This window comes from Schistocerca americana, chromosome 4 (genome assembly GCF_021461395.2).
Source record: "Schistocerca americana isolate TAMUIC-IGC-003095 chromosome 4, iqSchAmer2.1, whole genome shotgun sequence".
In the NCBI taxonomy this organism is placed as follows: domain Eukaryota; kingdom Metazoa; phylum Arthropoda; class Insecta; order Orthoptera; family Acrididae; genus Schistocerca; species Schistocerca americana.
In genome coordinates this window covers 469,983,360-470,011,004 of record NC_060122.1, presented here as the reverse complement: position 1 = coordinate 470,011,004, position 27,645 = coordinate 469,983,360, and the positions used below count along the sequence as shown (strand labels likewise).

General features: G+C 38.9%; 1 protein-coding gene across 2 annotated transcripts in view; it reads right to left on the bottom strand.

Moving 5' to 3' along the window:
* Positions 1-717: 717 nt before the first annotated feature.
* The window catches only part of LOC124612439 (protein arginine N-methyltransferase 5), a 91,025-nt gene continuing 64,097 nt past the window's right edge, over positions 718-27,645 (bottom strand). For both annotated transcript variants that reach the window (XM_047140649.1, XM_047140651.1), the window contains exons 7-11: positions 13,388-13,510; positions 13,138-13,313; positions 12,715-12,918; positions 10,640-10,821; positions 718-1,897 (exon numbers count right to left, since the gene is read on the bottom strand). In XM_047140649.1, coding sequence (XP_046996605.1) covers positions 1,745-1,897; positions 10,640-10,821; positions 12,715-12,918; positions 13,138-13,313; positions 13,388-13,510 — 838 coding nt within the window. In that variant the 3' untranslated portion in view covers positions 718-1,744. The remainder of the gene's footprint in view (positions 1,898-10,639; positions 10,822-12,714; positions 12,919-13,137; positions 13,314-13,387; positions 13,511-27,645) is intronic.

Here is a 27,645-nt window from a genome sequence, read left to right as displayed (position 1 = left end):
CCACACAAGCACAAATAAAATGAACAAGTCCTTTAGTAAAATACAGTAAAGCAGTTATTTTAATCCTTTAAGCTGAAACTCAGATTTGGCTGAATTAATGTAAGACCGAATAAATGTTTTGTTTTCCCAAGGCCTGTTAATGTAGGCTTTGCTGAAATTGTGTGAAACTCTCTCTCAACCTGTTGGTCTAAGCGAACGAAGGCTGAGAAGAACGAGTTCAACCAGGCAAAGCAGTACAACTGGAAAAGATCACAATGCTAAAATTCTTAAAGATTCGGTTAGCAACACAGCTTTCACTACACAATGGCATATAGATGGGTGAAGTAATGCTAGAAATTGTGAAACAGAATACATCATCAAGATCAAGTAGTAAGGAAACCCAGTAACTTAAGGAATTTTGCATGTGCAGTGAATATTTTCTGCTAAATAAATCTTACTTTAAAGAAAAATGAGAGTTATATGAAGTTTCAAAAATTTTCTTATTGATAAGAAAGACAGGTTTGTATTAACTCCTTGAGAGTAACTTCCATGGTAACAGGAGTTGCAGAGGGCAAAAATTTTAAGTGAAGATAAAGATTGACACACATACAACAAGTAATTGAGGACACTAGGAGTAAAAGCTTCTCTGAAGGAAAGGAAATCACGATGGACCACATCAAAACAAATACTTATTTCATTGCTTTCAATGAAGTTTATTCTAAATTTTATTAATTCGGAATTTAAAATTTATCTTGCTGTTGATCACTGGCTCCTTTCAAAAATACCGGATACAACTATGAAAACTAAAATCAAGTTTTACCATATTTCATAAAATAAACAACACTGAAAGACAAATATCACATGGCGCTCTTTACAGTAAGATGGCCTAAACATAATTATTCACAAGTTCAATGTTAAAGAACGCAGAACACAACCTAGTAGATCCATGACACAAACAGCTTTTTCCTATGTCAAAACATAAAACTCACTGAGTACCTTTTAATTTTTTAAAAAAGGAGGAAAAGGTATTTTATTTAATCACCGCATCACATATTTTGCTTTCACAGAAAGATACACAAGTCTGAAATTGGTCATTTCATTGGCAGGAGCAACTACTGTTGCATTCCATTACATGAGGTAATACACTATATGGCGCTGTGTGAAACTGAAAGATTAACAAAACAAAAATCTTGACAGAATGAGAACAGAACAACTGCAATTTATGAAATTGCATGTTTGTGAGCAAATAATAGTACTAAGAAAGCACACAGTTACACAATAAATCCTTTGCATAAAAGACAACATCAGGACACACATCTGTACACTTTGTCACATTACAATAAAAGAAAAATGTACCAATATCACAGACACCCATTAAAATAAAAGTGCACCAATATTCTGAATGTTGCGAAAATTGTGTGGCTCGAATTATGTTTCTTCAAGCAGTTGGTACTAGAGTTCCAGCTGCTTCTCTGACTTACAAAAATAAAAATATTTCAGTAGAATGGCAGACACATTGTAATACACTCGACAAACTGAATTTATGAAGTGCAAATGAATCTTCTTTTTTTAACTTCTTGTATCTGTTGCAATACATCACTGTTTTTGAACATTAATAACCCTGTTTAACCCCACATTTATTAATGTAGAATCAATAGTTTCTCTTTAAAATTTAGAAGGTTCTGATAATTTCAGCTTACAGATCGAAAACTTCGGGATCATCTTACTGCCCAGATATACAGTATGGAGACTGTTGCATTCCTCTTCACAGACCTATAGTATATGACCTTCCATTTGGGTTATGCACTGGTCCAGGTGTTGGTTTTGTAACACACCATTCATACCACACACTTTTCTTGTTGGATAATCTCCAAAAATGGACTTCCAGTTGTTCACCAGCTCGGAGGTGCACCGGTTCCTGCATATTTATTTTGAAAAAAATAATTTTTTTTAGTCACTTCTTATATAGATCCACAATTATAACAACAAAAACTACATTATGCAATTACAGAAGCACAAGTAAAGATAACCTTCAATATTATAAATACACATAAAATGTCAACTTATTTCTTCATATTTAGGAATAGTTTCTTACACCATTCAATTGCAGAAGCCCAAAAAGTAGTAACTAAATTATGTCATATCCTTAACATTCTCCCTACTGTCCCTCGTAAAATAAAATTTCAGAGTGACATATGGACAAAACTGCAACTGTCAAAATTCCACATTTACAGCAACAAACATGACTTAGTTGAGTTCTTAGAACTTTCAGTGAACTGACTTATGGAATGGCAATGCGACAAAAAGTACTCCACAATTTCTTGCAAAACTTGAAATGATTAGTATGCTGCAAGAGCTTTTTCTGGGGTGACATAATTAATTCACAGCTATGCTGCCACAAAAGTAAGCCTTTATCACTGATCAACTATAAGTCACAGATTTCCATTCATTTATTTATTTATTTTGCTGCTTCAGGTTTCACATGAGTGGAGAGGTGTTGCAGAAACATAGTTAAATGGAGGAGGAGGAGAAAGAGGGAGAGGGGATGGGCTATATACTGATACAACAACTGAAAATGAGAAGCTATAAATCAATGGGAAGACTGTCATTTCAACACAATTACTGGGATGACAGACTTATTCCTTCACTTTGAGGTAAAAGAAATCTTAGCACTAAAACAGCGGAAGGGATCTACTCACATCTTTCATCTTTTATTTACACAATATAAAATCAGTTTTTAACATCTTTCCACCAAACTGCTTTACTCTTCCCTCATTTCTTCTTCTTTCGACAAAAGTGGGCAGCAATTTGCTTAATTCTCCTGGTTTCACAGAACTTTCATGAAGTATTGATGCAACAGCAGGAGGGATCAACTCCTTTTTACAATATTAATGTTCTCATAATTACAAATATATTCCATCACATTTTGTTTTCATCAGTCACTGCCTTGAATAATTATGTATGCACTGTTAGATAGGTTTCCCCTACAATGGGCATTGCAATGTAATTTATCAGCCAAATCCTTTTCCCACCAATAATACAAATTTTAAATTATGTCGTATTAACTTGGTCTTACTAGAGAACAGATATTGCATCTTCTGGAGAACTCAAGATACTGAATTAGAAACTGGCTGATTGGATTCAGCTGGTGATTGTCTGTGAGAGACAACTTATGAAGATAAGAGTTGTTACTGTCAGCAGATGATCTAATCTCAGTTCTTGTCACAAGCCTCAGGAGCAGCATTGCCAGGCATCCCATATATCCCAGGACATCTTGTATTTCTGGCATAATTTTAAATGTCCCGCCAGGACAGGCTCTGTCTCTTATTTCAACTGTGTTTGATTATTATTGTGAAATCTTTCACGGTACAGCTAAAAAGTACCTATTATCTATGCACGTACCAAATGAAGATACAACTAGCTTGGCTATCGGTCTATGATAGCATCGGGCAGGGCCGATCTTCACAGATTCCCACCCTCTCATGTGACGCTGCACGTTTCTGTTTGCCTTTATCCGTTTTTGTTTTACATTCTTCTATTTGTTTATTACTCATCTTTCTTTCTACAATTTTTGTTTAACATTTTTGTTCATTTGCTAACTCTTAAATGCTATGTCAATGCATATTAACAATAGTGGACAGATTTTTTAAAATTTCATTCTTGATTGTCATTCTATTCTTAAGTTCGTTCATTGTTTTGTGAAATCTGAACTGTTGAATGTGTTATGCTTGTGATTTATTTCTAAAACTATAGACACAATGAGTGATTTAAGTGACAGTGACACAGATAATTCTTCTAGAAGTGGTGGAATACCTGCTATGAAAGCCAATAGATTTACTAAGTACAATCCGATCTGGGAAAATAGGTATTCCCGGTTAAGGCAAGTACACGAAAACTCATACAACGCGTTTTGTTGCCTGTGCAATAAAGAATTCTCGTGTGCTGATGAAAAACAACAAGCACCTACTAAATCTCAAATACAACAGAGCATCAAGTACTTTGTCTAAATATGTGTCAAAGCTTGAACCATTTGCCTCAGAGACGAACAAAATTACTGGAGAACTTGCTTCTGTTTATCACATGGTAGAGAATTCTCTTAGTTACAATATTATGATTTGTTCACACAAATTATTACCTGTGTTTGTAATGATTCAAAAATCGCTCAATGTTTTAGCTGCTGAAGAACAAAAGCAGAGGTCACTGTATGCAGAGTACTGTTCAAAGAATCTGTTAAAAATATTTTAAAAACCATCCAAGGAAAAAATCTATACTAATCTACATCAACAAATGCAAGTAATTAAAAAAAAGAAAAATGATTCCAATTTGCTTACAATTCTATGATTATGATACTGGAGTGGTAAACACTCTACTGGAATTTGTAGACTGTAACAAAAAATGTGCATAATAAGTTTCTCAGTTTAATACAGACACACCAGAGAAGAATGGATTGTCTTTAAAAAGTTTTGGCACCCACCACTAATGTAAACTTCAGCAGAAACCATTCCATTTATACACTTCTTTTAGCTGAAAATGATAAAATTGTCAAAACTGGTTGGCCGTCCATATTCTCCACAATGCTACAAAATACAGTAGTGATAAACTGGAAGTGAATGTAGAAAGTTTGATACTGAAAATATGCAGACACATCAATAGATCTGTGAAACGAAGAGCAGACATTTAACTCCAATTTGCAATGAAAGAGATGCAATGGGAAGAAATAATAAAACATATTGCCATAAGAGTTTTATATCTTGGTCCTGCTGTCGAAAGACTGTTAAAAATATGGCCTGCACTAAAATCTCATTTTCTGGCATCCCGCAATGAATGTCCTCAGCTGTTAGAGAAGTTGATCGCATGAAAAGAAGACAACATAAAAACTTCAGTGTATTTGTCGTTTCTGCATAAGATTATGTTTTCAGTAGAAACAACAATGAAGAAGACGGAATCAGGTTCTCTCTCTGTAACTAAGAGGCATGCTGAAATGCACGGGATTTGCAAAAAGATTTAGCAAAGAGTAACAGCCAACTACTTCAGAAGTAAGACAAGAGAAATAACTGGTGAATTAAGCACTAACATTTTTCTACACTTCTACATCAATTTTGTAAGATATCTGTAACCACGATACGATTTATCAGACGACGACATCCTTTTGCAAGATGCTGTTTTTAAACTTAAAATCACCAATAATTTACAGCCATTTTCAAAAACCTGTGGAACTTTTAAGGGTCGATCAATGGAACACTGACTCCTTATACGAAGAATTTCAAATAATCAAAAGCAGCGTGAACTTGGCACAGTTGTTTGTGACAAAATAAGAGTGTGATTGAGAAATGGAAGAAAATCGTGGATCCCAAAAAGTTCACATCTTATCATTCATCTTTAGTATTCCTAGTTCCAATTGCTTCGTAGAAAGGGTTTTTCACACATGGCATTAAAATGGACTGATGCACAAAATAAATGTACCCTGAATTTGATAAAAAAATGGATTAGTGATTGTTTTCAACTACGATTATAAGTGTATTGGACTTTTTAAATATGTAAAATCAAGCAAACGTGCTTTAAAACTTACACATTCTTCATTAAAATAAATAATGGCCCATAAATTACAAAAATAATTCCGTTTCTCATTTGTTCTGGGCAAAAAAATGGAATCCCCCCTCAAACTGATCATTTGTCGCTTTCAGGGTATTAAAAACAAAAAAAAAAAATCTTCCACCTTTCTGCTTTCCCTTCTTTGCTTAGAACTGGGTTTCCATCTGAGCTCTTGATACTCATACAAGTCGTTCTCTTATCTCCAAAGGTCTCTTTAATTTTCCTGTAGGCAGTATCTATCTTACCCCTAGTGAGATAGGCCTCTACATCCTTACATTTGTCCTCTAGCCATCCCTGCTTAGCCATTTTGCACTTCCTGTCGATCTCATTTTTGAGACATTTGTATTCCTTTTTGCCTGCTTCATTTACTGCATTTTTATATTTTCTCCTTTCATCAATTAAATTCAATATTTCTTCTGTTACCCAAGGATTTCTACTAGCCCTCGTCTTTTTACCTACTTGATCCTCTGCTGCCTTCACTATTTCATGCCTCAAAGCTACCCATTCTTCTTCTACTGTATTTCTTTCCCCCATTCCTGTCAATTGTTCCCTTATGCTCCCCCTGAAACTCTGTACAACCTCTGGTTCTTTCAGTTTATCCAGGTCCCATCTCCTTAAATTCCCACCTTTTTGCAGTTTCTTCAGTTTTAATCTACTCATGGAGCATGAAATGTGATTCATGATTCTGATGCAGCATGTAACATGATTCATCTGAAAAGGCCACCTGTTGCCACTCAGTGGACGTTTTCCTAAAACTGGTTACGGTGAGATAAATGTACTAACCGACCTTTGATCACATGGAATGACCAAGTCCCAAGTTCAAGACCCAAAACCCAGAAATCAACTACCAAATCCACATATATAAACACTTAATGTAATTATTATTATGATGATGATGATGATTATGGATTTCTTAAAAACATAAGCAGTGATAATCAATTATTTGTACTTTATTTTTGAAATATATGTTAGAAAGACGATTTTGCACAAATAGATTTATATATTATAGCATTTTCATTGCTACATGTTGTTAGAGGTAACTCTTTGTCCTTGGGCAGTTCATAGTATGAGTTTGAAGTGAGAGTTTGGAGTACAAGTTGTGTGTGTTAACATGATTGTTGATTTTAATTTGTAGTGTAAAGTGAAATAACTGAAAATATATCAATTCAACAACAGAAACTCCACCCGTCTTCACATTTTTTAGCAAAATGAAGCCGAGCATCCTCAACACCAGTATATAAAGTTGCATTTCAAAATGGACTACGAGCCAAAAACTTTCAACAACGAAGAACAATAAAATATAAGTATTAGCAGAACTGTTCATTCAGATTATACCATTGCTACTTGTCTCCGGAGTGTGTCACTGCCTCAGCGTGCCAAGTGTTGTGAAAATGTGGATAATACACACCCAAATTTAAAAGTACTTCAAAATTAATATATTGACTTTTGGCTACAAGAGGGTGGCACCGTCCGGGATTTTCTGAAAGTGAAATATGAATACTGTGTTGGGCTATTTTTCTTGTTGCACATTAAAAGAACATATATTGAGAAAATTTTTTGTGAGCGATCAGCCAAATATGAAGCACATCAACAAAACAGGAGTTTGCAATCAAGAAAAAGAAGAAGAAGAAGAAAGATAGAAAATGAGGTCAACATTTAACAACAAAGTTAAGCACTGGAAATATTTTCTTTTAGTGGTAAAGTGTTTCATTGAATAATCATTAACAATGACAATCACTGAAAAAGAATCTGAAACAGTGTGGACTAATACAGACATGGGTGACTTACGTAGCACTGTGAGACAAGAACAAAAAATATTATTGATTAAGTAGTAGAACAGAAAAAATGACGGCAACAAATCATGTAAATTAGTAAAACAAGATGATAATAACGACAGATATACCAGGTTGGCATCGTCAATAAAAATGAGTAACGATAATAAGGATCAATTAATAAAAATGAATAATAATAAGCATCAGTTTGCAAAAATCAATAAGGAAATTGAAAATCATAAACAAGGAAGTAAGAACAAGTTGATAAAATTCAATCATTCAACAGCAGCATTATTTGATTGTATTGGTAAAAAGACAGCTCAAATAAATGATATCAATCAAAAAACTGATAGATTAGCTGTTCAAGTAGTGAGTCCAAAATGAAAGAAACTGAACTTAAATTCAATACTGAAGTCAAAAATGTAGAAAATGACATCACTGAAGATGGGAGTGCGGAATGCTTTTGAAAAAGTGAAGGAGGGAATAAGAACTGTTGACAAAAATGTAAATAGTCAAATTTCGGCTTTGGAAATATAGTGTTGACTGGCACTTGTTGAAAGCAGTTTCATTGAACAGGTGAAAACAGTAAATAATAAATTTGTTGAAAACGTAAAATTCAGTAACGACAAAACAACCACCCAAGAATGTAGTGTTTCTGTCCTGTGCAAAAAGTTTGAAGAACTGTCCAATGATTTAGTTAAAAGAAACCTTATAAACAATGCTAGCACCATGTTTTGCAACATTCCAGTGAAAAACTTTTCAGCTGAATGTAGTTTACATGTTGCAGATTTTCTGCAGAATTGCAGAGATAATTTTGTGTCTAATATGACTCATATGATGAAGATCAAGTTTGTTATAAAGTTTCTAGAAGGTGAAGCATTAAGTTGGTCTAATCAGTATACTATTGATGACACAACCTATGCACATTCTGAGAAAGAATTTTTAGATAGATTTTGGTTGAGACTGAACGAGCTGAATAACAAGTTAATTTCTCGATGGACCAAGTTCCAGGGAAGGGCGTATTACCTGGGAAGCTTTGGGAAAAATCAGATTAAAAAATTAGCTCATTTGAGCAAACCTCTTGATGAACTCACCCAGATTGATGCTTTAAAAAGGAGGTTTGCAGCTGAGCTGTAGAAACAAAATGTTTTCTACCATAAGTAAGTAACTATGTAGTTACTGTTTAACATGAACTTTTGTGCAAACAGTTGAAATCTGGTAACATTATTTTTGTTTATGCTGTGTTACTTCTCTACAGTTTGTAATTAGTCATGATTTGTACATTATTATCTTCTTTCATGGAAAGTAAATAGCTTTGCTTTACAGTGTTATTTATCAATGTTTAGAGAAAAGTTTTAGCTAAATAATAATTTGAAATGCAGAAGTACAAACCTCAGTCAGTTCCCGGGCAGTTATTCAGTTAATAACATAACTTTCTTTGCAGCATAATGACCTACCGTTGCTATCTCTCTCTGCAAAATGTCACAATACCAGTGTGCTAAGTGCTGTAAACATGTGACCAGTTGCACACATTTAAATGTACTTCAAAACTAACAAATCTACTTTGGGCTACAAGGGTGGTGACTGTCAGAACATCTAGTTGCTGTATGTGTGTGCAAATCCCAGCCTTCGTCACCAATGAACAGTAATCACCATGTGTGCATGGACCAGTGACCTGCTGCAGAGGCCATATGCAGCAACATTCGCTTAATGGTCATTGAGGAGACACTGTTGGTAGCTCCTTGACTCATCTGGGCAGTCAGTTACTCAACAGTTGCCTGTCTATTTGCCCACACACATCTCCACGCGATTCGTTCACCCTTGTCATCTAAGGCCCTTGGTGCACCTTTGTGCTAATTTAGGATATTACCATTTTACTACGCACAGACTTAGCAGTTTTGGAAATGTTTCCCTCCTTGGCCCGAAAGCCAATGATAATGCCGTTTTGGACATCAGATAAATCACTCCATTTCCGCATTACGACAACTGCACTGTTTTTTGCATCCTCCCTCAACATGTTTTATGTATTCTCCACTGCTCTGACAGGCATCTGCTATTTAAGTGGATGCTGTACATTGACATCGAAAATAGGCAGTGATCACATTAATGTGACAGGATGTGTATTATAAATGATGAACAGCTACTTCCAGCTAAGGTGCAGGATTACCCAGTTTATGCCGAACAAACTTGACCAACAGGCACGCAAATTGTGGGTGACTTCAGAAGTGGCAACCAAGAGCATTTACAATACCTTCCCACACCTTAATAATGAAAATGTTGAATCAGACAACCACCCATTGGTAGAGTGAGTCATCCTTGCCTTATGGAATGTGACAACACAAACTCCTTCACAGTCCTTCAGCTTGTCAAGAAACTTCAACAGAAGAAAAAAATGTTAGAGGGACAATGAACAAGATTTACTGAAATCTCTTCAACTGCATAAAAAAGAACAATTCTGAGTTACATTCCACCATAATCTTTAAAACTGGCAAGCCGGAGTACACCTCGACAGTGTACCATGGGAGGAAGAAAAAGCATGCCATTTTTCTCAGCACACAACATTCTGAAGTAGCAGTGGGCGAAGAAGAAAAGAAGAAAGCCAAAACTGGTACCTTTTGCAATAATACAAAGTTTCGCATGGATGTTGTAAAGCAAATATTTGTAAGTATTCTGCCGAGATGGCCAATGCATGTTCTTTACACTATACTAGACATGACAGCAATAAATGTGTAGATCATCTACAAACAAATAAACAAAAATAACCTGAGGGGAAGACGTTCATTCATCAACCGCTAAATGAACTCAAGCACAGGAAACAAAGAGCAAGACATCTAACTACACAAAGCAGCAACTGAAGTATCAGGCAAATCAAACAGTGAAAGAAGTGTCCAACTGTATGTATAAAGGAAACAATACATCGACATCTGAGGGGGAGAAAAAAGGTCGTCTGCCAAAAGTATATATGGAAAACACCAATGCCCACAGTTTAATTTCAATATTCTGAAACAAGGGAAATAAATGAAGAAATGTTATGAACTTTAGAAATAGGCCACATTTATGGGTAGACAAATGGAAACTGTGTAAATCTAACTTTAATGATGTTGTAAATATAATGTAATTGGACAATAATGTAATTAATCATGTTGTAGAATATTAATGCCTACTTCATCAGGGATCAAATGAACCCTTCCTGCTATTCTCGGGATGTCACTTTTTCCACTGTTTTTGTATTAAATATGCAGCAATTAGACTTACACACACAAAAAGCATTAACTTTTCAATTTTTAAACACTTACACGCAATGGGAAGAAAATTGGAAACCAGCTAAACATTCCTTTCGTGTGTGTTTCAGGGACAATGCTCAGTGTAATATTCTTGTAAAGAGTTGTATCAAAATATCCTGAGAAGCCATGAAGAATACTTCTTTGGTTAATGTCAAATGTGAGAGCTTTATACCTCGAATTGTCCATTACTTTACCTGAAACAAACTTTTTTTAAGTAACATTCTAACAACATAATAAAAGTCAGAAACTGAAAATTATGAGAACAAGCACAAATCACCAAAATTAGCTTTATTATTGAACACACCAACAAAATAAAACTAAATTACAAGCAACCAGTTATTGTTCGATGAATCAAAAAAACTGTATTACGAGGTTATGAGGGTAATTCCAAAGGTAAGGTCTCCAAAGCACTGGAGCCACAGGGAAACAGTTTGCGTGGCTGCGGACCAACCCCGTCCCCTCCAAACCCTACTGGAACTAACAAATAATCACTGGAGCTTTCAGTCTAGGCTTGGCAGCCAACTGTAATGGAGCTCGCGTTAGCCACTACTTTCTGGTGTGAAGTTTGCACAGTTATTCAGTTTTTAGGCGCAAAAGGTATTAAACCAATTGACAGTTGATGGAAGGGTATCGAGAGTTGTGCTTGGATGTCCAAAATGTCTGCAAGTTGTGTAGAGAGTTTGCAGGTGCTCGTACTGAAATTCAATACAAGGAAAGAAGCAGGAGACCACCAGTTCCCAAAGGGACAATCACAAACGTTGAAAAAAATGTACTTCAAGGTTGATGGGTCACTCTCAAGGACCTCTATAATGCTGTTCCTGAGGTTTCTCGAAGAACCCTTCAACAGTCTTTGACTGAAGTGTTGACATTTTGGAAGGTGTGCAAAAGATGGGTCCCAAGATTTCTGACATTAGACCACAAATGGCAGCATAGTGAAACATCCCGGCAATTTCTTCAACACTGTGCAGACAAAAAGGACAACTTCCTTGATTCAATAGTAATGGATGATGAAACCCGGGCTTTCCATTTCAAACCTGTGGGGGGGAAAAAAAAAAAAAAAAAAAAAAAAAAAAAAAAAAAAAAAAAAAAAACAAAAAAAAAAAAAAAAAAAACAAAACAAAAAAAAACCACCATGTGAGTGGCGGCATCCCGATTCACCCAAGCCATGGGGAAAAAAAAACACCATGTGAGTGGCGGCATCCGATTCACCCAAGCCATGGGGAAAAAAAACCACAGTTTGCGCTTAAGTGTCATGGCAACTTCATTTTGGGACCGAAAGGGGATATTGTTGGTCAACTTTATGGTTCCTGGGACAACAACAAATGCTGACAGGCATTGTCCAACATTAAAAAACTTCAGAGGGTGATTCAAAACCAAGTGGAGGAATGTTGAGCAAGGGCATAAGCCTTCTCCACAACAATGCTCCCCCCTTCACTGCCCGCAAACCTTGGCTCTTCTGTAACAGTTTAGATGGGACATAAACACCCACCCACCCTATAGCCTGGACTTGGCACACAGGTGACTACCACCTGTTTCCAACGCTAAAAAAACACTTGACTGGATAGCTCTTCAGTGATGACAAGATGAAAGGTGAGGTCCGACACTTCTTCAATAGCACGGCGGCTGGCTGGTATGACATGGGCATACAAAAACTGCTACAGCTTATACAAAAATGCATCAATCTAAATGGCAATTATGTACAAAAACAGAAAAATTTCAAGCTTCAAAATTATGTACAGTTTACTGTAAATAAAAGTTTCTTTATATCTAAAAAATTGGAGACCTTGCTTTTGGGATCACCCTCATAAATAAATACAATGCAGTATCCAAATTACTTCAAACTCTTAACCAGCTAATAATCTCAATAACAACTGTGCTAGTTGTTGATCAATTTAGTGATATATGTGGTAAACTATTAGCAATGGAGTTTATCAGTTTGACCTACAACCAATAACATTTTACACAGCTATCTGCTGCTAAGATTTTTTAATGAAAATATTGCATTAAATCTTTAACTAATTATAAAATATCGCATTAATTTTTAATGGACAACTGATACTTGTAATTAAAAATATTCATAGACTCACTTCTATTAGGATGATCAAATCTAAAAAGTGGTTGAGTTGCGGCAAGTTGATACTTATTCTGGAGGTGTACAACATATGGCATCTCGAAATGCTGCAAAGGATGTTTATCTTTCTCTTTGCACAATCGCACTTCACCATACAGTTTTGATGATTGAACAGGACATAAGTACGATGTATAGCTACATGGAATACTCACACCGTCAGCTGAAACAAAACAGAAAAACACGAGAGTGCAATAGGTAAAAACCAGGTGTTTTTTTAACTTCAAGTTTATACTTTTCAAATGTTTTTATTGTATAAAAAATGAAAAATACAAGTTCCAAATTTCCTGCCACCATTTACATATACATTTTCAATCATATCCACTTCTTAAGTCTTCCAAACATTTCATGATATCTCTCTCAAATTTATAATTTTCCTTACCTTTCAGGAATTTCTGTGCTCCATCCAGACACTCTGGTGATAGCTCATTATCACCAAATGAACCCAAAAGTTCAGAAACTAAAATGTCAGCCATTTCAGGAGCATCCCACTCCCTCATGTCACATGAAACTACTGTCACTTGGGAACCCCATAATTCTTCCTGCTGTGCCTGTAGCCTGGTACGGAATCTAGTATTAGTTGAAATATAACAAACAAATATTAAAACTTAAAATATAACAAGAACACTCACGTGACCACAGCATTTGGATTCTTCTCTACAGCATACACCCGTATCTTTCTGTCGGCCTTATGCGCCGCGTTGAGTGCTGCCCGAACTAAGGGACCTCTGCCAGCTCCAACAACCATTACAACCCTAAAAATTAAATAAATCGGAATTCAATAAGAGATGTATATAAACATGTACACAAAATACAATAACTTTCAACACATAACATTAAATACTTACTGAACCAAGGTAAGGGTTCTTTTATGTTCCATGATTTAAATCAGGAAACACTCATCAAGCAAATAAAATTAAAGGAAGAATGGAAGAAACGAGCAATGAAATCTTAAATTTGTGGAGCAGGATGTGGAGAGCTACAGCAGATATATTAATACTAACAAAGAGATAGAGGGGCTGGCCAGTACTTACCTCAGCTCAGTACAGCCGATAGATACACATAAAACAGAACCGAAAATTTACGTTCCTAGCTTTCGGAACAAATGTTCCTTCATCGGGGAGGAGAGAGGGGAAAGAAAGGGAAGAAGGGAAAGGAGATTCAGTTACTCACAACCCAGGTTATGAAGCAACAGGGAAAGGAAAATAGGGAGGGTAGCAAGGATGGAGGCATGGTTGTCAGAGGGAAGCCAAAGATATTCTACTGTAAGTACTGTGCCAGCTTCAAACCAAAGAGGATGCATACAGAAGTAAAGAGGTATATAGTATAAAGATAAACACAACTACGTAGGACGAAAAGATGCGTGAAAGAGAATAAGACTGAAGAGTAAATGGGAGTGAGGTTGTTTAACGTAGGTTCAGTCCAGGGGGATGGCGGGATGAAAGGATGTGTTGGAGTGCAAGTTCCCATCTCCGCAGTTCAGAGGGACTGGTGTTGGGTGGGAGAAGCCAAATGGCACATACGGTGTAGCAGGTCCCTAGAATTATGCTGGAGGGCATGCTCCGCTACTGGGTATTGGGCATCTCCTAGGCGGACAGTTCGTCTGTGTCCGTTAACATGCGCTCAGCCAGTTTAGTTGTTGTCCTGCCGATGTAAAAGGCTGTGCAGTGCAGGCACGTCAGTTGATAAATGACATGTGTAGTTTCACACGTGGCCCTGCCTTGAATTGTGTATGTTTTACCAGTAGCGGGGCTGGAGTAGGTGGTTGTGGGGGAATGCATGGGGCAGGTTTTGCAGCGGGGTCGGTTACAGGGGTAGGAACCGCTGGGTGGAGAAGGTAGTCTGGGAATATTGTAGGGTTTGACAAGGATGTTACGGAGGTTAGGGGGGCGACGAAAGGCAACTCTGGGTGGTGTGGGGAGAATTTTGTCAAGGGATGATCTCATTTCAGGGGTTGACTTGAGAAAGTCATATCCCTGGCGGAGTAATTTGTTGATGTTTTCGAGGCCAGGATAATATTGGGTGACAAGGGGGATGCTTCTGTGTGGTCTGGGGGTAGGAACATTGTTGTTGGACGGGGAGGAATGTATTGCTCGGGAAATCTGTTTGTGGACAAGGTCTGCAGGATAGTTGCGGGAGAGGAAAGCATTGGTCAGGTTATTGGTGTAATTGTTGAGGGATTCGTCACTGGAGCAGATACGTTTGCCACGAATACCTAGGCTGTAGGGAAGGGAGCATTTGATGTGGAAAGGATGGCAGCTATCAAAGTGAAGGTACTGTTGTTTGTTTGTGGGTTTGATATGGACAGAGGTGTGGATGTGAGCTTCAAAAAGATGAAGGTCAACATCCAGGAAAGTGGCTTGGGTTTTGGAGAAGGACCAGGTGAAATTCAGATTCAAAAAGGAGTTGAGGTTATGGAGGAAATTAAGGAGTGTTTCTTCACCATGAGTCCAGACCACAAAGATGTCATCTATAAACCTTTACCAGACCAGGGGAAGCAGCTGTTGGGTCTTCAGGAAAGCCTCCTCCATGCGGCCCATGAAGAGGTTGGCATAGGACGGAGCCATCCTGGTTCCCATGGCCGTTCCCCTGATTTGTTTGTAGGTCTGGCCTTCAAAAGTGAAGTAATTATGGGTGAGGATGAAGTTGGTAAGTGTGATAAGGAACGAGGTTTTTGGAAGATCTTCGGGTGGGCGTTGGGAGAGGTAGTGCTCAAGGGCAGAGAGACCATGGGTATGTCGGATGTTTGTGTAAAGCGATGTAGCATCTATGGTGACAAGAAAGGTTTCAGGTGGGAGAGGGGTGGGAATGGATTTGAGGCGTTCTAGGAAGTAGTTTGTGTCTTTGATGTAGGATGGGAGTCTGCGGGTGATAGGTTGGAGGTGCTGGTCTACCAGAGCTGAGATACGTTTGGTTGGGGCTTTGAACCCTGCTACAATGGGACGGCCAGGATGGTTCTCTTTGTGGATTTTGGGTAATAGGTAGAAGGTAGGGGTACGTGGCTCAGGTGGAGTGAGTAAGTCTATGGAAGCCATTGTGAGGCCTTGTGAGGGACCTTGGATTTTTAGGATTTTTTGCAGGTCAGTCTGGATGGAGGGAATGGGATCCTGGGTAACAGCTTTGTAGGTTGAGGTGTCGGAGAGTTGACGCAGTCCTTCTGCCACGTACTCCACACGGTCAAGTACGACAGTTGTGGAGCCTTTATCCGCCGGGAGGATGACAATAGAGCAGTCTATTTTCAGCTCCTTAATAGCATGGGATTCAGCTGGGGTGATGTTGGGGGTTGTCGGGATGTTCTTCAAGAAGGTAGGGATGTGAGGAATTCCTGAAATGTCTGCAAGGGATGGTTTTGGGGGAGGGGAGGAGGATCCCTTTGAGAAGGCAGTCGGAACTGTTCTAGACAGGGGTCAACACTGGGTCTAGTATTTGGGGGCTGTGTTTGGGTAGTGAAGTGATATTTCCAGTTGAGGTTCCGGGTGAATGAGAGGAGATCTTCAACCAGGGCAGTGTGGTTGAATTTAGGTGTGGGGCTAAAGGTTAAGCCTTTTGATAGAACAGATGTCTCTGGAGGAGAGAGGGATCTGGATGAGAGGTTTAGGACTGAATTGGGACTGGTGATATGTGGCATTTGACTGTGGTTATAGTTGAGATTTGGTCTGTGTGGGGTATGTGCTGGGATAGGGAGATTGAGTAGGGTGGCTAGGCTAGGTTTGTTGGCTATGAGGGGGGTTTGTTGAAGGTTCTGTTGTGGTTGGTGTTTGTGAGGGATAGGGAGAGGGACCCCACTTGTTAGGTGTTACACTAGCACTGTGGATGGTTTTTTCAGGTGGTGTGTGGCATGGAACTCAAGTTTGCAGCTGGCTTCTAGGATGATGTTCCTGAGTGTGTTCTCCAAGCAAGGGTTTGAGAGGTGGAGGACTTTGAAGAGAGATAGGAGCTGTTGGGAGTGGTGGTTACATGAAGTAGTGTAGAGATTCAGGACAAGTTGGGTAAGGGCTAAGGACTGAAGTTTCTGGAAGTCCAGGAGAGACTGGTGGAAGGAGGAATTGCACCCGGAGATGGGAACTTTTAAGGTAAGCCCTTTAGGGGTAATTCCAAAGGTTAAGCAGGACCGGAGGAAAAGTATGTGGGATTGCAGTTTGGCTACGGTGAATGCATGTTTCCGGAATGAATGTAAATAATGTGGTATGGGATTAGGGTACATAGTGGGGTGGGTAGGGAAATTAAATAACTAAAGTTGAAATAGTAATCATAAGAAGGAATAAAACGCGGAGGGAAGGACGAGAAAGAAAGAAATTGTATTGGTAACCCACAAACAAACAACAGTACCTTCACTGTGATAGCTGCCATCCTTTCCACATCAAACGCTCCCTTCCCTACAGCCTAGGTATTTGTGGCAAACGTATCTGCTCCAGTGACGAATCCCTCAACAATTACACCAATAACCTGACCAATGCTTTCCTCTCCCGCAACTATCCTGCAGACCTTGTCCACAAACAGATTTACCCGAGCAATACATTCCTCTCCATCCAACAACAATGTTCCTACCCCCAGACCACACAGAAGCATCCCCCTTGTCACCCAATATTATCCTGGCCTCGAAAACATCAACAAATTACTCCGCCAGGGATATGACTTTCTCAAGTCAACCCCTGAAATGAGATCATCCCTTGACAAAATTCTCCCCACACCACCCAGAGTTGCCTTTCGTCGCCCCCCTAACCTCCGTAACATCCTTGTTAAACCCTACAATATTCCCAGACTACCTTCTCCACCCAGCGGCTCCTACCCCTGTAACCGACCCCGCTGCAAAACCTGCCCCATGCATCCCCCCACAACCACCTATTCCAGCCCCGCTACTGGTAAAACATACACAATTCAAGGCAGAGCCACGTGTGAAACTACACGTCATTTATCAACTGACGTGCCTGCACTGCACAGCCTTTTACATCGGCAGGACAACAACTAAACTGGCTGAGCGCATGAACGGACACAGACGAACTGTCCGCCTAGGAGATGCCCAATACCCAGTAGCGGAGCATGCCCTCCAGCATAATTCTAGGGACCTAGGAACCTGCTACACCGTATGTGCCATTTGGCTTCTCCCACCCAACACCAGTCCCTCTGAACTGCGGAGATGGGAACTTGCACTCCAACACATCCTTTCATCCCGCCATCCCCCTGGACTGAACCTACGTTAAACAACCTCACTCCCATTTACTCTTCAGTCTTATTCTCTTTCACGCATCTTTTCATCCTACATAGTTGTGTTTATCTTTATACTATATACCTCTTTACTTCTGTATGCATCCTCTTTGGTTTGAAGCTGGCACAGTACTTACAGTAGAATATCTTTGGCTTCCCTCTGACAACCATGCCTCCATCCTTGCTACCCTCCCTGTTTTCCTTTCCCTGTTGCTTCATAACCTGGGTTGTGAGTAACTGAATCTCCTTTCCCTTCTTCCCTTTCTTTCCCCTCTCTCCTCCCCGATGAAGGAACATTTGTTCCGAAAGCTAGGAACGTAAATTTTCGGTTCTGTTTTATGTGTATCTATCGGCTGTACTGAGCTAAGTAGTGGCCAGCCCCTCTATCTCTTTGTTAGTATTTGTTTCACATCTCATATGAATTTTCCATTAATCATTTAGCAGATATATTAACATCTACTGACAAACCTGATTGCTACAATTTATTAGTACAGGGGATCACAGGTGGAATGGTCAATAATTAGGGATATGACTAAAACGATTTTTTGAAGCAAAAAAGTCTAATAAACATGGGCTCTAAAATGCATACTTTAAGGCAGGAGTATAGAACAATTAAGCTTATCTGAGCCATATTGCAAGAAGGCGAGTATGTCTGGACTGCACATAATATTCTCAATAACAACAATCGCTGAAATTCTTTATGAACACTTTATCTTCGATATTGTGAAACAAATATCTTCTACTGCAAGCTCTTTGTTTTCCATATCTTGAGATGAGTTAGTATAGACCAAAACAAGAAAAAAGTCTAGTAAAGACTGGCTCTTAAGTGCATACCGTAAGAGCTATGAACGCTTTTTCATCTTCACTACTATGAACAACAGAAGTAGTGCTCATAACTCTTACTATATGCATTTTAGAGCTCATCATCACTAGACTTTTTGCTTCAAATGATTGTTCCTGTCATACCCCTGAATATTGGCTGATCTCTGAAAATGTGAACTTGTTCTCATATTGTGACCCCCACCCCAACTGGTAGTATTTCATTATTTACTATATTACTTTCTCATTTATTATTTTTTCCTTTGTGTTACAGGGTGTATATGCGGACAAGGGGGAAAAATTCCCGGATTTCCTGGTTAAAAATGTACTTTCTCCTGGGTGAAAATACACTTTTTCCGTGGTAAGTGACAGTATACTTTCCCCCAGAACTTTAAAACTTATCAATCCTTTGAATAGTTATGGTTTTATACAGGGGCGTAGAATTTCCTGGCACTTAAGAAAAAGAGACTCGGGTGGGGGTGAACACGTTTTGGAAAGATCTTCGATGTGCAGCAACATCTACACTGCATGTTTTTGTATTACGAAAGTATAGATTCTAATTCCATCAGACACCGCATGTTACTTTCCGAAGCACTGAAACTGAGATTGCGATGCACTTTTGTAAGACAGTCATAGTTCATGTCACATGATCTCTCCAGCCGACAACAGCGGATATTCAGAGTATAGGACAAGTGATGTAGTCAGCCAACAGAAACATCACTGTTAAGTAGCGAGAAAAACACAAACAGGAAAAGTTAATGGTTTAAAGTAATACACACAGTGTCGCTACAAGAAAAGCAAAGCTTTCATATATAATATTGTCTCGAAGATTAATAAGCTACAAGAGAAGCTAAGCTTTCACATATAATGTTCATCTTTCTTGCGCGTGTTACACTTTAAGATACATCACACAAATGTGCCAGTAATTTTTTTTTTATATATATATATTTTTTTAATACTGGCAAATCTCTGATGTTCTGGGCTCAAAATTCTTCTAAATAGCTCGTCATGAAAGAGTTGATCTTTAAATGTGAGTCAAATGCTCCATGGTTTAAGAAATTCATCGTACATTCACATACATAGTTCATCTTGTGGAAAAGGAAAATTATTTTGAAAATAACGCTTTTCAAACCACTATTCGCAGTATTTTCCAGCAGTTGCCAGAGAGGGCCAGATAAGAGGCGTCACTACGCTTGCGCAGCTATGATAACGTAGGAAGCCCGCATGTTCGTACATGTGAAACATTAAAAGATCTTACATTATATCATAAAAGAATCAAGACATCAGAGGATACTCCAAGAGTGTTAGAATTAAAATTCATAATTTGCCTTAAAGTGCACATTCGTATGTCCAGATTCCCAATGAAGTACGCCTCGACCTGATATTAAGCTTTTCGGTGTGGTTTTCGGGATGTAAATTTTCTTGGAGTACCAGTACTGTAGAGATGGGTCAAGCTCGTTCATTCCCGTGAACTACTTCATTCATTTCACTCTTTGCCGTGAAGCGTTCAAATGAAGTAGTTCATTCATGAAGTACGGAAGGCTGGCGAAGTTGCCCAGTTCGTCGCTCAGCCGCGGCTACGCTCGCTTCGCCTCGCTCGTACAATAAAGCTTCGTAATACTTCATAATTTTACCAACAGATGGCCGAACTATGCAGTAACGTGAACGCAACGTTTTACGCTCTTACAGTGTCTGTGAGTTAAATAGAGCATGGTCGAACGGGACAAAGGAAAGATAAACAGAGAAACCTGTCACATATAAAGAAGGGATTACATTTAATCTTGCTCAACATTTTCTCATGAAGCGCCCAAAAAAGTCTTTATCCGCCAAGTGAAACCTTATTTGTTGTATTCATGGACTGAAAACTAGGGCTACCAACGAAATGCCGTCCAATTTTGTTCCTTTTAAAATTTAAACCAAAATAGAATGAGTATGTTTACCACTGTTACAAAGTCTATATACCTACGTTAAGTAATTATTCAGAAGTTTTCCTGTAGATTTTATTTTTGTTGAGAATAATAACCCTCCAAATTCAAAACGTAAACTGTCACATGTAGTCATTGGTACGATTTCAGGTAAAATTCCTCTTTATTTTCTTTGGAAAGCAGTTTTTGTGTCTGTTCACTCTTATACAATGGCTAGCAACTCGCGATCGCGTAAAAGTAGTGAAATTTGGGGTTTCTTCGCCGATTTAGGTGATGGGAAAGCAAAGTGCAATTATTGTTCTAAGTGTATTTCATATAAAGGAGGAAATACATTTAATCTAGCGCGTCATGTTCGAGTGCTGCATCCAACAGTGTCATTGTCAGTCAGACGCTTAGCGCCCCCTGCTCCTGCATCTTCCGATATTTCTTGGATAAAAAACCCGCACAATCCGGAACTAACATCAGCTAATGCCAGAAGCGAACAGCAGTTGGTGCCAGAAAATAACAGTACCACTTCAGTATCAGAAAGCAGACCTCCATATCACGGAACATTACCCATGTATTTTCCGAAACCTCTTTCTAACAAAAGAAATCAGGAGATAGATTTCGCACTTCTGCAGACTGTTGTAAAGGATTATTTGCCCTTCAACATAGCGGAAAGCAAACATTTCCAAAGTATTGTAGGCAAACTGAATGGTGCTTACAGAATGCCATCTCGGAAGACCATTTCCAATACGCTGCGGCTACAGCAACAGTACGCCATGGTGAAAGAAATTGTGAGAGCTAAAATTAATTCTGCGGAAGCGGTTGTGCTGACAATGGATGGGTGGACCTCAACTACAAATGAGAGTTATTTGTCGGTGACAGCACACTACGTTAAAGACCTGGAGCTGGCGTCTTCCCTCGTAGAGTGCTTTAAATATGACGAAAGGCACACGTCAGAAAAACTCTCAGAAGAACTGCTACGTGTCACAAGGGAATGGGGCATTCAAGAAAAAGTCGTCTGTGTTGTCAGCGACAATGCTGCCAACATTGTGGCAGCTATAAGACTCACAGCCTGGAAACACATCCCCTGCTTTGCGCACACACTCAATTTAATTGTTCAGAATGGGCTTCCGCATATTCAACCCATTCTGAATAAAGTAAAAAAAATTGTTGAATTTTTTAAAAGAAGTTCGCAGGCCTGCACGAAACTGAAAAAGATGCAGGAACAGTTAAAAGAGCCAGTTCTGACACTAAAACAGGACACTGTTACAAGATGGAATTCAACCTATGATATGCTGCGAAGAATAATCGAGGTTAAGAATTCCCTAATGACAGTTATCACTCTGAATTATCCAGATCTTCCAAATCTGACTGCAGAGGACATTGCAAGTGTAACATAAGCCTGTGACCTGTTGAAAGTTTTCAAAGACTGCACTGAGGAAATGTCAAGTGAAAATGTTGTCACTGCTTCTAAAGTTATACTACTTAGTCGCTCGTTGAAAAAATGGTGTTGCAGGTTTGTTAATAACACTGAAATTCATGTAGACGTGCAACAGATGGCCGAAAAGTTAGCTGAAGACCTAAAACGACGATTTAGAAATATAGAGGAAAAGTCCATTTTCGCGGAAGCAACTGCATCGGATCCCCGGTGCAAATTACATGGTTTTACTGATAAAAATTCAGCTGAGAAGGTGAAATTAAACCTGATCAGGCACTGTGAGAAATTTGTGACGAACACATCCACTGCTACTGCAACAATCTCAGTTCCAACCACTGGATCAACTTCCAGTCTCTGGCTCGAATTTGATGAAGTGTTTTCCAGGCTGCAGAGTAATCCACACCCGAGAGCTGCTGCAATAGTGGAAGTGGACAAATATTTACAAGAGCCCCTGCTACAGAGACAAGGCAATCCACTTCAGTGGTGGTCTGAACGGGTGTCAGTATACCCCTCGCTCTTTGAACTTGCAAAAATACGACTGTGTATTGTCGCAACCTCCACGCCGTGTGAAAGAGTGTTCTCGAAGGCAGGACACCTTATAACTGACAGAAGAAATCGCCTGACAGGGAAAAAAGTGGAACAAATTATGTTTTTAAACGGAAATCTCTGAAGATTCACCAAATCCGTTGATGTTTATTCATAAATATATATGTGTATTTTTTTTAAATTTAATTAGGACAATCCTCAAATTGACATTTAGTGTAATTATTTCAATAATGTGTACGAGATAAACATTCCTACATGAACGATTATCTTTCAAGCGCGGATTCCACGCATGCTTCAGTTCCAGACTCACAAGGTAAGCATTTTATTTTCATGTTGGCTGTGCGTGCTCACACAGCCAGCCTCTTCTTTTGTATTTTAATATTCATTTGTCTGCAAGCGCTGCCAACGGTAGCTTACCCGTAGACGCGAAGTATAACTCCACAAATAGTCGCTGGTAATGATGTCAGCACTGCAGGAAGCAGCTGACGCTACCTTCCCCTTGCCCCTCATCCCCTGTACCCCTCCTAAACCCTATCGTTCCCCAGAAACACCGCGCGATTCATCGACAGGCAGTAGAGGGAGGACTGAAGTGAAGGGAGAATGAGTGACGTAGCGCCGATGTACTGGGGGAGGGAGAGGGGAAGAGAGTGAGTGAACTAGAAAAAAGTGTGCTATCTGTGAAGAGTTTGAAGTACCAGTTCATTGAAATTGAGTGGTTAGTTCACACTTCACTGGAGTGAAGCGTTCATTTGAACGACTCATTCACGAGCTCCCCATCACTACAGTACTGAATTACCTCATGTTTGGTATAATGCCATACATGCTAGAAGATGACAACATAAACTTGAAATGCAGCGGACGGTTGAAACTAGCAAATAGTGTGGGATTAAATGCCTCGTTTCAAATAAATTGACTGCCTCAGCGGTAAATATTAATAAAAGGCAAATTTCTTTAGCAAACTGACAAATATAACTTCATTGTTCTGCAAGGCGATTAATGCTTGACTGTCAGATAGTTGGAAATAAAATTTAAAACTAATAACATATTTTAGCCTTCCGTAATTATGTGAATGTGTTTTAATTCACTCGATAGCTCCCAGCCACAGAAATCCGTCTTGGTTTCATTTAATGTGAGAGCAATAAATGAAGAGGAAAGAGCAAAATCACTACATGTACATACGGTTCACGTGGAGACCAGTAAAGACAAGAGACAAGCAAGACAGTAAACATTTCTTCAATCCTTAGGTCCTAGCGTTTTCTCTCTCTAATTTAGCTACAGCTTTACATGGTGTGCTTTCCTTTCTGCGAAAGAATCTATTACCTCATCAAAGTTCGTCCAATGTTTTGCTACGGTGAAAAATTGAAATGTCGTCTAATACCGGAAAAGCTGTTAATACAAATACAAGACTGGTGTGGTTTCTCGAACTGACTATGTCTATTTTGTGACAGTCTGCTAGATAAAACAAAATAGGCCTTTCTAATATTTCAGCAACTGTAACACACACCAAATAAGCAAGACTGTTTTGGCAATAATGGTCATTTTTATTTTTTATAACACAACAAAATACATTTCATTCATACGCTCCCGGTTCTCAAGTATGAGAGCGAAACGTAGTAGTACGAAATTTTTGTATAAATTTGGAATCGTCATATTCACTATTTGTGTGAAGTCCCCATTTCTCTGGGTAGCATGTGGCTGCTTGCTGCTACTGCTTACACAGCCAACAGCCACATTTTTGAAGCCAGAATCGGGAGAAGGTACTACTCATATGCGAATCAACTGCGCATGCGCATGAGGCCGCTTGTAACTGCTCAAATGAATCTAATATAAACAGTTGTGACGTCACGCTCATCGGAGGCAATCTATCGCTATGAAGCATTGCATAGTCTTCCTAAAGCCTTTGACACATTTTGCTAGTGGCAGACACTTGTGTGAGCACAGTTTTTTTATATAGCGCATTTCATTTGCAATTTAAGTTTTATTTTCGTTTTTTCTCTCATTCATGTTTTATTGCTGCAGTATTATTCTGCAGTAGCGGGATACAGTAATATCCTTTGTTAGAGTATCTGCTCTTACCAGTCACAATTCCAAAATTTAGCTAAAACAATGAAAAATTGCCGGGTTTTTCCCGGATCTCCGGTTGTCCCAGGTCGTATACGCCCTGCATTATTTAGCTTTCCACTGTTCCATGTTCTACCTCATTAAATGCACTTTTCCTTTCTCTTACTCTCAATCCAGCATTAGTTCTCACACTATTCTCCAATTACCTCTGAACTGAAGTTGGCATAGCCAAAGTATTATATTTGGAACCCCACTCTCTCTTACATGCTTCCCCTTTAATCTTTGTCTCATTTTAACCTCACATCTAGTGGGCAGTTCCTCTCAACCTGGGAGCTGAGTGCCCCACTCCTCCTTTCCAACAAGCTATCACTCTTTTCTGAGGATGAAACTAATAGTTTCGTAATATTTTAATACTTTCTTTTCCTACTTTTAGATGTGACTATCAACATGATATGGAATTCACCCACTGAAAGTAAATACCAGAGCAAGTCACTCAGCCTCCTTGTAATTTTACGGTTTTCCAAAGTGAATTTTCCTTTGACGTAATTTATCACTTTTCCGACATTATTTCTTAACAGCTATGTCTTGATTGTTGCTGTATTACCTTTTTTGTGCTTTTGCTCATTTTAATTTTTAATTCATATTGTATTCCCTTTTTCTTGAGCACAAGATTACTGAATCCGAAGACAGCATTTGGTTAATACTGAAATTAGGTCTTCACATTTTCACCACAACACAAAACCCTGTGCAAGCAGAACGTATCACTCATTTCCAGTGCAAAGAAAAGGGCACAGAGATGTGGCAACAGTCACTGTGGTGTAAAAGTAGTTGGTATTTATGGTGACACAGGTTCCGAGTTAAGGATATTATTTTTGTCAATATCAACATACAGTAAACATGTGACAGTTTCTACCACTCTGAGTGACTACGTCATTGTTATAGTCACCGTGTTTCATTTCCGTGACACATTTGTAGAGCAAGTATCATTACCGAATATATCAATGCTAATATATTTAGATGATTCCAGTTTCTATAGCATGAAATGCCTCAGCATTCCATTACTCCTGTGCCATTTCTGGTTTCATAGACATTCCATTTGAAGCCCAGAGTCCACATATCATGGTTACTCTGCAAGAGGGTCTTTCAGTTTACTCCCAAAACACCATGCCAATTCATGGAGCAATCAATTTTATACAGACCTCACTTCACGCAAATCTTGCAAGACCCCTCTAAAACACAATTTGCAGTTGTGTAAATGTCGAATTATGCAGTGCTGCTGACAACAGGGCATGTGAATCTGAAACCAAAAGCTTGTTCTAGACCAGTGTTTCCCTACCCACGGGGCGTGGCACACCTTTTGGCCAAGGCAACATGGCAATGAGCCATGAGCACTAGTCAAGAGTCAAAGACAAGACAAAACTATCAGGAACTTCAGGGGTTACACTCTTCAGTTGCCAAGGTCAGCAAGTACACAATGTAAGAAGAGTTGAAATGCTTGCCAGTTCTTTTTTACTTTGAAAATGACCAACATTGTGTGCCACTAGGCACCTGAAAGGCTACAAATGCACCTCTACAGCCTGCGCTACATGGCTGGCTCGTGGCCTTGGTTGGCTGTTCCAGGCATGAACACAAAATGTGCCACATCTGATAGTAATTTGTCAAGTGGGTAGTTTTTTAAGACACAACTGTACAAAAGAAAGACTTGCTTGAATTTTGCTCCTTCAATATCCTGCCACAAGAAGAAGGAAGAGCGATTGGCATTTTACGTCATACCCATGGTTACGATTATGAGCGACGGAGCCTTGCTTCTATTTCTTACTATTGGAGAAGGAGGAAGCAACCAACCCGAGATTTGCATGGAGCGACCTGGGTGATAGCAGAAAACTTGTATCTTGGTGGCGCGACCAGAGAATTGAACCCAGGTCTCTCAAATGCGAGTTGAGGGCGTTCGCCTGTACACTTCTTCACTCAGGCCCCATGGAGATATTGCTGAATTACTATTCACTGTGACACCAGACAAGCTTTTTGAGAATCTATCTATATCTATGTCTTCAAATGTACTCTTTTTGAAAAATAAGAACAAGAATAGATGGAATGTAGATAGTGGTTCAAATGGCTCTAAGCACTATGGGACTTAACATCTGAGGTCATCAGTCCCCTAGACTTAGAGCTACTTATTCCTCACTAAACTAAGAACATCACACATATCGATGCTCGAGGCAGGATTCGAACCTGCGACTGTAGCAGCAGCGCGGTTCCGGACTGAAGTGCCTAGAACCATACAGCCACAGCGGCCGGCTGTAGATAGTGATTTGAGGCTAAAATTAACCAGTTTTAATCCAGACACTGAATCACTTGTGGGTGACAAACAATGTCAAATTCCACCGAGTTCTTTTTAACACTGACCATTCGATTTTGAAATTTCATCTAAGTGGGACAGCTAAGTGAATATACAACAACATTTTCTTTATAAGAAAAACACAAATATTTCTGAAACCTATTCGTACAATACATTATACTAATTTGGTGTGTCCCTCGTAAGTGTGCATATGTTACTTTTATATTTCAGTACCAGAATTCTAAGCTTTTTTACGCATTCCAATATCCCTATTAATCTAACGTCAGGTTCTTTTATAGCACTGAATAAGCAAAAACTTTTGGTAGCAAATATATTGGGGCTTATGAAACAATAAGCTGATGAGCACTGAGCGAATTTAACATCCAATATCATGAAGTAAATGCAGCAAGTGGAATGCTAGAAACATGAACAAACATGACATATTTAAAAACAACTGTTGGATTTTATTTAAGCCATATTTGGTGTTGCAACCACAAGTTTAATCCAATTGTATATATTTCAGGGAAATTTATCAAGTTCAGCTATAAGTAATTTAAGCCCTTTATGACCAGT